At 34.2% G+C, this 14,072-nt stretch overlaps 1 protein-coding gene across 2 annotated transcripts in view; it reads right to left on the bottom strand.

Moving 5' to 3' along the window:
- ACVR2A (activin A receptor type 2A) overlaps positions 1–14,072 on the bottom strand; it is an 84,663-nt gene that overhangs the window by 19,293 nt on the left and 51,298 nt on the right. The window contains exons 4-6 of one of the 2 annotated variants that reach the window (XM_045066545.1): positions 11,891–12,000; positions 11,539–11,693; positions 986–1,009 (exon numbers count right to left, since the gene is read on the bottom strand). In XM_045066545.1, coding sequence (XP_044922480.1) covers positions 986–1,009; positions 11,539–11,693; positions 11,891–12,000 — 289 coding nt within the window. The remainder of the gene's footprint in view (positions 1–985; positions 1,010–11,538; positions 11,694–11,890; positions 12,001–14,072) is intronic. The other variant, XM_013059051.2, reaches the window with a different exon arrangement.

The raw sequence follows: 14,072 nt of genomic DNA, 5'->3' as shown, positions 1-14,072 counted from the left end.
AGGGTCAACTGTACTTGATTCTAGGAATAAAGATTTATACTTTTAAAATGTATCAACACCTGGCAAGACAAATTCGGGCTTGTACTTCACAATGACAGCAACACTCTAATATTGTCATAAAACATGACTTGGTCCTGCTACACAGAAAACCAGCTTTGGGGATTCAACTGTATGGACCAGGGAATTCCTGTAAACTTTTTCTGATCTCCTGTTCTCTTGCAATCCCCACACTATGATGCATAGTTACGAAGACATGCAGTGGAACGTGCCTCCACTTACATCACTTCTTTACCCATTTGTATATGAAAATTACGGCATCAGAAGACATCATGTTGAGGAACAACAAATGGCAATCACTGAAAGCCGTGTGCCCATCCCAACACCGCTACCCAATAAAATTACTATACTGAAGACTGAAATAAATTAGCAAAAGTGAAGAGCTGCTAAGTAGTCTGTGATCATTTGATTCTTCTGAGTTCTCAAGTGGGAAGGGTGAATTCTAATCTAAAATAAAGCCTTCAATCTCTAGAGAGCAAAAAATCAACTTATACTTCTCTAGCCAGCCCATATGCTAAGGAGGCTACAGAAGAAAGAAACTATTTGAAAATATAGATTTCACATTAAAGGATAATGGGTTTTACCAGAAAGTCAGCTCCTGGTAAAAATGAGCATATGCTCACATTTAAGCTAGTGACACACTAGTCATTAGGTGTTAACATCTCATCAACTAGAACAGCTGTTTCTACATTCCAACTCAGGTAAGTATAAATGAGGTTAAGAACTCTTTGAAAACAAAAAAAAATTTGCTATGGCAAATCAATCATATTTTTAATACTAAAAGTGGTAAAAAAAAAAAATTCCTTAACATAAATTTATAAAGGATGCACAATAAAGCAACAACAACAATGAAAATCTAAGAACAAAATGTTTAATATGCATCCACAAAAAGTTCCACAACCATAAAACAAACATCAATGCATCTTACCTCTATCATTATATGAAAGGCGTGCTTGTGAAGAAAAAACACAGGCAAAAGAAATTACGATTTATATCCAGAGTGAAATGAAAAATGACACATCAGTTACAAAAGCAAAGGAAGGAGAATAATGATTTAGCTTTTTAAAAGTTGGCAATGATCCAATGTATCATATTTTTAAAATAAGAATTGGGAACACTCTCCTTATAAAGAGAGGAAAGTAATATCAAACAAACAAAAAACTTGGATATTACCTTTCAGATGAGGGGCATTATTGTATAGACGAATCTAGTATGGCCCAAACTACTTGATCCAATGAACTTCAAGCTAGCAAATAAACTACAGCAAGTCAAATAATTGTTACTTGTTTTTCTAAGAAGTTCTAGAGTCTAAACTGGAAGAATAAAAGGAGCAATTTTAGAAAATATGCGTTAGAACTGGCTTTGGACAGCAGAGGGCAGTACTGCCTTAAACAAAATCTAGAAGCAGCACAGAAGGAATTTTTATATAACTAGAATAAGTTCCTCAGCCCACACTCTGGCAGTTGTTTTAAGACTCTCTAAAATCTCCCATTTCCTGAACTGCTTCACTCCCTTGTCATGGAATATAGCAGAATCGTAATAGAAGAATGTTTCTAGTGTGCAACATGTTTCTAGTGTGTGCAACATAAACAATATACTAGGGTAAGAAAATAAGACGGGAGAAATAAAAAAATGAGAATTAAGTAGAATACAGTGACAGGCCAGGCCCACTGTTGACTTACTGGCTACATAGAGAGTGAAGAAGTCAATCAGGGGTGGCCCTGGGAATAAGTATCCATACATATTTTTCAGTCTGAGGACATTCAGATACTGAAGGAGAACATGATTTTTCATTTTCACAGTCATCCTAAAATAGTTTGGGGACTAAATTTAAAATTAAGAGAAAGACTGCCACCAATGTAAAAGAAGGCTTCAAATCCCTCCAGTCACTGAGTATATCTGCCATTTCCAATATTTCTATAATATTTATACGGAGAATAGCACTGACAAAAAAGATGTGACAACTCATATGTACCAGTAGTTTAACTAGTTTTGCTTCCTTCTTGATTTTCTCCTGTGATAATGATTCAGGACTATTTATAATTCATCTAAAAGGCTTAGCTAATCCTACTATAAAATCATCTTATCAGTACTCCAAAGTATAATTCATCCCTTAAAAGATATACATGCTAACTGAGTAACTAGACTTTAACTTCCCAAGGTCTATGTATCTCTTAGGTTTTGTTTTCATTACAGGTACTACAGAGATAAACTGCCACTTCAATTGCACTATGCAAGTAGGTGCTATCCATGCATCTTTATATACTTATCAATAAATGAACACTAGAGTAAGTCAGAGAATGATCAAGCTAAATAAGAACAAGCAATAAGATCAAGCTAAACAAGAACAGGCCTCAATGTGTAAACTATGTTCCAAAATAAAAGGGTCAAAACAGAATCCAAAAAAATTAAATCACTGAAATACATGGACAAAAAGTAACCAAATAAAACCATCTGAATTCACAACATAGAAAATGGAAACCTGAGTATCATGTGCTATAACTGGAGATAATCATGAAAACCAAATCAGCATATTAATGTCAACTAATGAGGCTGCTGGATAAGAAAGAGACTAGTTGCTTATTCCTTAAGAAGTAAAGAAATTTAATTGTATTGCCAAACATCAAAAAAGAATAAATAGGACTTCTCCATTCACTCAAAAAATCCCTGAGTGCCTACTTGTGCCAGGCCCTGACTACCCCAGCTTCTCATGGTACTTACTATAGTGTGGAGGAAGTAAGACTCATCAAAGACACCACACTGATGAATCTATAATTATAAAAGAGCAGTAAAAAGGAATTCAGTACTTTGAGCACCTATAAGGTGAAAGTGGACTTCTACAGGCATGTTAAATAAGAGATTTTCCTAAGGAGAGAATCCTTGGAAAATGGAGTAAGTACTCAAGGGAGACACACTAGGTGGGAAAACAGTACTGAGATACATCCTAAAATTTCTGACTTGTGCCACCAAATGGTTACTGGTTCTATTTACTGAGAACTCAGTTTGGAGAGATCATTACCACAGAATGGTTAAGTGCTTGGAGATACCTAAGTGCTAATATTTAGCAGGCAGTTAGATGTACAGAACAGGAACAGAAAGAAATCTTTCTAGAAATAGGATTTTGGTTCATTTATTTACTATAAACAAGCATATATGACATATACTAAAATTTTTCTCTTACTATTTAAACCTAAGATTTACATATATATTCTTTGATAACTCACTAAATATTTTCTTAGGACTATCAAGAAGATTTAAGCTCCCCCCACCAATCCAAAGTATTTGAAAACCAACAAATTCTGAATTTGTCTCATCTTAGTTATCTAATTATCTCATGCTCTAAGAAATTTTACAATTGCTGATTTTAAAAAAGATTATTGCCAGGCAGACTGAAATAGAATCTATAAAGAAATAATATAGGGCATCTATCAAAACAAATGCTTCTGAGCTAGGGAAAGCAAGACATTATACATTAACAGATTCAATAGTATTGATACTGCCAAATACACAGCCATCATTCTATCCAATTAGATCTTCAAAATTCCATTATGATTTATCAACTCCTACTTCCTCGATTTCTCTCATCTAACTCCTGAAAGCAAGGCAAAGACAGATCCTTTGAAAGAGGTTTCTGAATAAGTTCCCTAAAAAGAAGGTAGCTCCTCAGCGTAGCTAGCAATGGGGTTTAAAAGTGTGAACTAGATGTAAGGGATATCCATTCACCTTCTGGCCACTGCTCAGAAGCACCAGGTTTATTAGAAATTTTATTTTTATTTATTTTAACATTTGTATTCTGCAAGTAAAGCTGAAAAAAAAGGAAAAGGATCATGCTATACATTATGGAAATTATGGAATTGTGATGTGAAAAAATGGTTATGTTTATATGTACTTATAATAAAAACTATTTTAAATATAATTTATATACTCCGATCCCTCCCTTTATCCTACTATAGTTTTTTATGTCCCCCCTAATTATTTACTAAAATAAGCCATTCTGTTAAAATTACCTCAATGAATAATAATCCTTGGGTCTAAATGTCCAGACTCTACTACTCAGCAGACTGACACTAGGCCAAGACACTTCACCTATCTGTGCCTTAATTTCTCTTATCTATGAAATGGACTTAATAAAACAGAACCTATATCGTGGGGTGTGGAAATATTAATCAGTGTAAAGTGCTCTGTGTAGTCCTTGACAGAGTACTCAAAATAAAATCCTTCATTGCACTAATTTCAAATGACTTACATATAAATATATATTTACAAAGGCCTTAATAAATAGACCTTTTGACAACAATTTTGAAGCTGCTATTCTGTTGGAAATAACAGCTAACATGTTTTTGTTTTGTTTTGTTTTAATTTTATTTATTTATCTGACAGAGAGAGCGAGATCACAAGTAGGCAGAGAGGCAGGCAAAGAGTGGGGCGGGGGCGGGAAGCAGACTCCCTGCTGAGCAGAAAGCCGGATGCGGGTGCGGGGCTTGAGCACAGGACCCTGAGATCATGACCTGAGCCAAAGGCAGAGGCTTAACCCATTGAGCCACCAGGTGCCCCAACAGCTAATATGTTTTGAACACTTAATATTAGGTACCCTGGGTGTGGCTCCAAGTCACTACAGAACTGAAGTCAGACCAAAATTGTCTTCACCTTTCATTTCCAAGCTGCAAAGTCAAACGACCAACCAACCCAATTTTTGTTCACCTACATATCAACTGTGGACTTCAAAAAGGCCAGCAAGAACAGTCCCTCTGTTGCTCGCCACTACCCAGCAGCATGATGTGCGGCACACGACAGGCACTCAGGCACTGGGTCAGTGGGTCAACTGAAACCAAACAAGCAAACCCGAACACCTGCTGCCTATGTGATACAAGCAGCTCTCACTAACAAATGGGCTCTTTCATTTTTCTTATCTCAAATTAACAGAAAAAATTTGACAGTGAGGTAGCAAGGAATGAAGGAAGAGATCTACAATGAGGTTCAGGAAATAAAAACTGAGAGAAAAGCCAAGTCACTTCTTCCTATCTTCCATCTCCTAACCAGACAAGAAAAAGGAGAAATTATGTACTCTGCTCTATATGCATCAGTCCCGTTTGCAAAGTGGAAGATAGGGCCCTCCACAGTCTAAAGGAAAACTGAACTCAAGATTTTAAAAACTGAATGGAAGTCGTCTTTAGAAATGAAGTACCTTCGCTATTAACTTTAATATACAGCTTTAACTTGTTTTAAGATTTGGATAAAGGTCCCCCCCCCCCCGCTTCCCTTTCCTTTTTGCTTTTGGACATGGAATTTAGCAGATCTCTAAGTGGGCCTGTCCATGCATTTGTTAAGTAAAACAGCTCTTATACACCTAAGAGAGTAATTTATTGCCAAGCTGCAAGTCTACAAATAATTTATGACACTTATCCCCACAATTAGAAGTATACCTAAAACTTAAGTTGTAACAAAAATAATCACACACAAACGTAGAACAGAGAAGAAAGGAAGTCTTCCTTTCTTCTGTAGGAACCCTGCACTATTTCTTAGGCATATATAAACAAACAAAAAGATGCTCAACTGCAAGATAAGAGCATGATATCATCATACTTGAAACATGCTAAAATAAAAGTAAGGCACTTAAAAAAATTTGTGAAATGCAGGTTCCAGGTCTTAGTAAAAACCTAACACCAACTCTAAGCTAATAAAACATCATATTTTGATTATTTCATGAGCATACATTATAGCTCTACTAAATTTCACTTAGGAACACACACTTAATCAGAATGAGATTGAAAAGTATTGAGCTGAAAAGCTCTCCTCAGTATACTGTTAAATTAAAAGAAACCAATTGTGAAATAACATTCTGTAGTTTATATAAAGGGGAAAAAAACATATACTCAAACAAATTAGATTAGAAAAAGGTGTCAAAGGATACATACCAACCTGTTAAAATTGATTATCTCAGGAAAGTGATAAAGAAAAAAAAAGGAAGAATAAATGGTTCTATCACCTTTCTTTTGCACACTTCCTTCTGTATAATTTGTCTTATTATAACAGGCAAGTATGTGAAATTAATTCTTAAAAATAATTTAAAAGGAAAGAGAAAGTGAATCAACCTATTTCAAGATGTGCTTCTATAGATGTGATACTCATTTTGCAAGTATAACTTAATATTAGCATATTAATACTCATTTAATTTTAGTAAATTTCTCCTGCATCCTCAACAAATAAACAGTACCCTTTCCTAAACTGAGTTGCCTGAATGATGATGTTATGCTACCCTTTCAGTATGTTATTAATTTTAAATGGGTACATATATAGACTCAAGTTCAACAGGAAATCCTACACAGCATTTTCACAGATGGCTGTTTCTCAGTGGATAGTAATTTGACATAGCATGAAACAATAACCTATTATTACTTTAATATTAAGGTCAGCAGGATTATTTTGTATGCCCAAATCAGTATCCCAAACATCTGAAAGTCTTTACTCTTTATCAGATCAAAATCTAAACAAAATGTCATTGCCGTGAAGAACTGAAGAGACTGATGTCATTTAAGTAGGCATTACTGTTGCAATAGTAATAGTGCTACTTAAATAGCCTTTAAAAATGAACAAGAAGTTAACTTCATACCTTGTTAAAGGTAGGTAATTTTTAGCCCCTAAAATCCACTTTCTTATCAAGTGCTTTTATCAGCATAAATATAGATCTTATTAACAGGAAACTTCAGCTCACATATGGTTTTGAAAGCGATGCAAACACTTTTATTGGAACCACATTACCTCTAACCACAGTAAGACTTCTTAATCACAGAGTCAATGCAGCCATTCCCTCCTGTTCTTGATTCACCGGCACTAGAAAAACCAGTTTGTGTTCAGTTTACTCACTGCAGGTTACAAGAGCAAATTCCTACATGTGGAAAGACAGTTTCAGCACAGATAAAAGAAAAGGACCTACAGGATGTAAATTAAAAAGATGCTTCAAGCTTGTGATTCCAGAAAGAACTGAATACTGGCTTTGTCTTATGAAAGCCTGGAATACTTCAACTTATTTTACCCTAAAGAAATATGGCCTCTAGATTTATCTTAAAACTAAGCCCTAAAGCTCCTTATTAAATGAATCCCTGGACATGTTGCATTATTATCTCAATATAATTCTAAATGCGACAAAGTCAAATTTGGCAATTCATCACTTATAGAACTGTTATACTAAGCACAAACACTATGTAAATACAGCAGTGACTACAATACGCAGCTGGTCTTCAGGGAGTTTACAGTCAAGGGGGAGACTGGACCATGCACACAAATGACTAGAACCTCTCTCAACTGGGGTTATTCATCTGACTTAACACAAGACAAACTGACTTTACTATTTTCTCAATTCTTTCAAGGACAGTACATAACTAGTATTATTCTAGAGGCATATGAGGGATATGCCTCTAGAATATGGGAGGAAAGAATAAAAAGGTAAATGTATTGAAGTATGGAAGCCCCATGTCATACTCTCAATTTTGTATTCTTTGCTGTGGAGCACTGAGACCCCTCAAATATTTTTAAAAACAGAAGCAACACAATCAGACATGTAAAATGCTATTCTACAGCAATAGGGACAGATAGAGAGAAAGAGAAGACCAGCTATGAGATCACAGAAATAATCTCAGCCTCAGATGTAATAATGCCCTGAACTACAACAGGATCAAGAAGGATGAAAAAGTGAATGAATAGGACTTGGTAAATGACAGGGCCAAAAAAGCAGCGGCTGTCTCCCAGGCTTTCATTGAGGGTGACGGGGAAGATACTGTTAGAGATGTAATAGTTATAGGTTATAAAGAAAGAAGAATGGCTTCAATTTAAAAGAAAAAAAAATATTTTCCATGCCTCGAACTATGCTAGATTTGAGAATTAATATTCTTTACTGGTTACTAAGAACCATAAGACCAGATTTTAAAGCATGTATATCCTTAAATCATTCCTTCACAATAAAATACTACACCATAAGAAATTCTATCTTGGGGTCTTAGAAAGAATCCCACAATTTAGCTGTCTGAACCAGCTTAGTAAGGAGATATATGTGGGTATCTCTTGTCTTCCAGGATTCCATAAGACTGATTTTTTATCCCCCAATGAGAATAAAAGACTGAAATCAGACCAAAGAATGATCACAGTATACCTAACTTCAGCTTGCTCTGTGACATTCACTATAAATTCTCTTCAAGTATAGTTCTTATTGTAGGAACGACCTGTCAATGAGATATTATCACAATGAGACTAATGTCATGTAAGAGAGAAGTTAATTCACAAACCAGTCTTTGCCAAAGCTTTAAGGAAAAGTTGCCTAAGAAAGGAAGGAAAAATTTCTTATCACTCTAAGTGTTTGAAGATTTGGAGGAAAAATGTTTCAGAAATCCATAAGAATATAAGATCTTTTTCTAACCAGTCTTGGAATTAAGCTTTGAACATGGGGACATGAATATGGAGTGAAATACAGAAATCACCTTAAGACTTCAAATGTATGTCTCCCTTACTATCTTGTTTTAACCATCTATCCCATTTTAACTAACCTATCCCTCGTAAAAGTCTTGAGTAACTAGTAGGGACTGGCACTCTCAACTCAGCTGCACAGGAGTCCTTACCTACAACCCAATCATGCTGAAAAAGGTGCTAAAATTTTTTTTAATGAAAAACACATGAATATGTCCTTGTACATATCCATGACCTTTATTGTCCTTGGTGAGATAATGAAATATTGTTGCTCATTTTGGTGGTCAAACTTTTCAACATCCAAAATGGGAAAATAAACTGGCCTATAGAATGATTTTGAAATGGCAGGAATGTTTACCGAATTATCTAAAACACCAGAGACATCAGCTTTCTAGGAAAAAAAAAAAAAAAAGAGGCAGAACAGCATAAGCAGGAAGAAGAGCAAAGCTTTAGTATTGGAGTCCTTGATTCAGATTGCAGCTTTGACACTTGTGACCTTTTCTGGGTCTCAATTTCTTTATCTATAAAATGGAAATTAAAACTACATAAACAACGCTGTGAGGTAAAATGAATTCAGTGCTTTTCACTCCTGGCTGGTCACCACAATCACCCTTAAAACCTATCAGAAACATAATACTCCATACTTACAGGGCTGTGGCCCACAAGTATTTTATAACAAATTCTAAAGATGAGCCTTATATGCCAGTCACAATTGAGAAATCATGGGAAAAAATTATCTATTTTATGTTTTTACATATTCTTATATGTATAAACTTAATATGTGTAACTTACCAGTACCCTAGTACACTGTAAGTGTTCAAATAAATGCTTGCTGTTATTATCAATAATTATTTTGAAATTGGAGATAAAACTGGGCATTTTGTAACAAGATGGGCACTTGGCGGTTGCAGAATTACTATGCATAAACCTCTCACCAAGAATGAGACTTAAAATATGACACTATACTGTTTGAGACACAGTGAGTGATGACATAAATGAAGTTTCAAATTGAAGACAACCCCTCTTCTAAAACACAGTTTATCACAGAAAGAAACCCTAGTTGGGCATTCTTTATATTTTTCCTAACAAAGCTTGACCATTCTAGATCATTCCATTACAAAACTTTAAATCTAATTTTCATTTTTCAGTAATTCATACAATGTACGCAAATTTGCCACAGAGCAATTCAAGTGCTAAATAAATGTGTACAATGACATTAACATGGCAGCAAATATCTAAAATCCACAGAAATGGCACATTCATTGAAGATTCCTATTTCTCAGTTATTTATGAATAATAATTGCATCGTCCCATTTTAAAAGTCTAAACCCTTGAATTAATTAGCATTTCTAAATAAAGTGGCCTCATATATAGGATACCGAGCCCTTTTAAAAAAGCCCAATCATATCTCTGTGCCATTATAAAAATATCAATATTATCTATAAGAATACATTATTATTTTTAAAGTTCTATTATAAAACAACAAATCTGTTTTTAAATTTAGTTTCCAGTTTGTTTCTTTCATAAAACAAACTAAATTCAGACACTACTCTAACTACTAAACACTCTCTCTTCTAAATACAGAAATAAAAGAAAAAATAGTTATCACCAAAAGAAGATAAGGGGGAGTCTACAGCTATTAGGAATAAACTACATATATTTATTAGGCACTAAAATTTTTATTTTTAAAACACTTTCACAGATAATTTTTAATAAATTTACAATTTAATTACTAATGTTTAAAAGTTAAAATATTTCAGCTGTACAAAACTGTGTGTTTACCCCTACTTTACTGAATAGGATACTTTACCTTTGGGTTCCATATACACATCTTACAAAGATTACGTGGATCACTAATCTAATGCTAACAGATTGCTGCAAGTACTGAGAAAGAAGTATGTTATGTAAATAAAGCTTACAGAGAAGAAGTTGTTTTGGTCATTAAATTATAGGACTCTACCATTCTTCTATCATGTTTTAACCATTAATCCTAGTGGTATTAGAGAAACAAAGTTAAACCAAGAGATCCAGAAGGCCAAGGTAATCTGATCTTAAGAGTTAAAAGAAACAGGGTAAAAACTAGAGTTTAAAGATGTCTCAAAGTATAACTACAGTTTTCACCTCTCCTCAGCCTGCAGAATATTAACTACTTATATTAAAAGAGCTTGTAAACCACTGTACCAGTGCCAACTGTCTACACGATAGGAAGAATGAGGAAAATAACATGAATTTAATCTGATTACCCACTACAACCACATTTTCAGGTATATTCAGAGTCAGGAGAGGGAGAATTAGGGGCATTAAAAAAGTTTTTGGTCTTAAAAAAAAAAAAAAAGCTTTTAGTCTTCAGTACACATTTGATCTGCTGCAAAGCAAAACAAAACCAAAAAACCCCAAACAAAAACAAAAAAACAAAACAAAACAACACTTGGAACTACCAAAGTAAATGATGACAAAAACTACTCATCTGCAGCTCTTACCAAAAACATTTTTTGGATATACTTTCCTAATGCCTCTGTGAAACCTCTCTTTTCCACACTTTCTTGATTACAGTACTAAATCCCTCCCTATGGTTAAAAGGATAATTTGGCAAATAGGATAAACAAAGGATATCTGGCAAGCCTGAAAATGGCACAAAAATTAAGGAATGGAAGAAAGAATAGAGGGGAAAGAATGTGAAAGAAAAGAAGGGAAAGTGATCATAACCACCCCTTCTCCACCATCAATTACTTCTCAAGAAACAAAGCAGGGAGAATCTCACACCTGAAAGTCCTACAATGACAATAAAACTGTCCAAAGAACATAATACCCTTTACTCTACTCTACCTCAACTCCTAAGTGAGAGAAGTTTAGGATATATCAAGTTAATAAGTTTGGAAACTTAGCCATAGATGCCATAACAATAAACATTCAAAAAGTAACACCAAAGAAAATTATTCATAATAACCCAGTGGGTTTCCCCACAGTAATATTTCTTTAAAATATACAACTCAAAACAGCACAAAGTACAAGAAAATAACTTACTTGAGTTGGAACAAGTACAGGAGGATAGGCCATCTTATGATGTCTATACACCCAAAATGCACAAATAACAATCCCCGCAATTAACATAAGTGGCACCAAGGAATACAGCAATATGTTGTAATAGGGTGGCTTAGGTGTAACTGGGTTTGAAGTCGCTGTGGAAAATAGAAGGAAAAAAACAATTAAGATTTGGTCTATAAAATTGCACAATAAGTATTTATTATAGTATCAAATCTTAGAGGAGAAAAATGAGAGTAGGAGAAGGTAGGAGTAAATTATTACATCAACACAAATATTCTTTGTTTTCAGTGTACTAGTTGAACAGACCTATGTGTTTTCCCTGTGAACTTACGCTGTGTGACTTCCATCTCCGGAAAATAAGAAAACCTTTCGTTACACATATTGCCCTCACAGCAACAAAAATACACTTCAGGGCTGTCTTTTTTTTCTATACAATCAGTCCTATAAACAAACAAAAAGAGAAATAATTAAAATCAACATTAAACTGAATCTGTAGTGAGTGTTTTTCTAAAATTCTTCTCAGAGATAAAATAATGAAAATGTTATTCATAGTCAACTTCAAGATTTTTATTAATAACCAGTGATCAATTCTTAAAAGCCAAAAATGGGGTGCCTGGGTGGCTCAGTTGGTTAAAGGACTGCCCTTCGGCTCAGGTCATGATCCCAGAGTCCTGGGATCAAGCCCTGCATCAGGCTCCCTGCTCAGTGGGGAGTCTTCTTCTCCCTCACCCTCTGTTGTTCTGCTTATGCTCTCTTGCACTCTGTCAAATAAATTTTTTAAAAAAATTAAATTTTAAAAAGCCAAAAACGTTCCAGTAATCCTGTTACTAAATTTCATAAAAAACAAAACAAAACAAAACAAACAAACAAAAAAACCCAGCTGTTCCCATAGCAATCATACGAGCTCCATGAGACCACTGCTTTAATTTGGTTTTTAACGATCAATCTAAGGCAATCATCTTTTTTTTTTTTTAATTATTAGAAAAGCATGAAAAGGAACATAAAGCCAATGAAGAAATTTGGTTTATGAGTGCTTTCTTTTACAGGAAATATACCTTTCCCATTGCATGAATACAAAAACTGAACACTATAAATAAAACTATGTGTGTGTGTACACATAAATACATCTATACATATAAATATACACACACAAAATGATGCAAGTTCCTCTCATGGCAGAACCTATCTCAACATCAGAGACCCAAGCTAGGTTTGGGAATTGAAGAGTGTTTTTTTTTGCAGTAGATTTAAATGCGCTAAAAAAAATGAACAGGGTTAAGATAACCAACAAGTAGAGAACATCATGGAACAACATACAGAACCTAATAACTCAAAACCTGATATGAGTTAGGTTGACTGGGGAGCTGAAGAAATAGGGACTTAGTTGCTAGAACAAACCCTAGTCAGCTGCTAATAAGACACAGCTATACCTATTAAAAAAAAAAATCAAACCTTTAAACACTGCTAATAAACATCAGGTGAATTTAAAGATCTATCTTACAAATACACGGCAAACTTTTGTGATGGCTGTTAGAATAATAAGGTTGAATTTAAAATGGGAAGCTTAAGAAATTTCAGGGAGAAGACTATTTTAACAAAATCAAAGATTAAAATTAAATCTATACCAATATCTATTTAGTAGAAAGTAAAAAACAACTGAAAGTGAAATCTTAAGTCATAAAAATGTATAAATTTAAATGTTTAATATTTAGAATCATTCCTCAAATTATAGGAAGTAAAAATGATTAAGTACCTAGCTTAATTAATTTAAAAAAGTACTTTTCACCATCCAATTTCACTCTTCTTTTTATCATTGTCTTTTCCTCCGTACTTTGACCTTTCTTGAATCTTTTAACTATTCTTCAGGTGAGACAAATAGTTTTTACCACAAAAAGAACAAGGATCCCCGGTTTCAACTAATTAATAAGAAGTAATTTGGGTAAAGACTTTCTTCCTACTGCTTTTTTAATTTTTTAATTTTTTTTTTTTTGGTAGATAAAGCTGAAATAATACCACATTAATTTCAGGTATACAACATAGTATTTTCATATCTGTACATACTGTGAAATGATCACAATAAACTAGTTAACATCAAATATCATACACAGTTACAAATTTTTTTTCTTGTGATAAGAACTGTTAAGATCTACTTTCTTATCAGGGCATGTGGGTTGCTCAGTCTGCAAAGCGTTTGACTCTGGATTTCAGCTCAGGTCATGATCTCAGGGTTGTGAGATGGAGCCCAGCTCTCTTACTCTCTCTGCCCCTCCCCAACTCCTTCTATAAAAGAAGAAAAAAAATATCTCCTCTCATCAGTTCTCAAGCATACAATACAGTTTTATTAACTACAGCTGCCACGTTATACATCACAATCCCAGGACTTGTTTTATAACTGGAAGTTTGTACCTTTTGATCACCTTCAACCATTTCACCCAATTATCCACTCCCCCAAACCCCTGGCCTCTATATCTAGGAGTTCTTTTTTTTTTTTTTTTTTAGACTACATTATAAAT

The sequence above is a fragment of the Mustela putorius genome, unplaced genomic scaffold (genome assembly GCF_011764305.1).
Source record: "Mustela putorius furo isolate JIRA1106 unplaced genomic scaffold, ASM1176430v1.1 tig00003867_pilon_pilon_pilon, whole genome shotgun sequence".
Taxonomy (NCBI): domain Eukaryota; kingdom Metazoa; phylum Chordata; class Mammalia; order Carnivora; family Mustelidae; genus Mustela; species Mustela putorius.
This window is presented reverse-complemented; position numbering and strand designations above follow the sequence as displayed.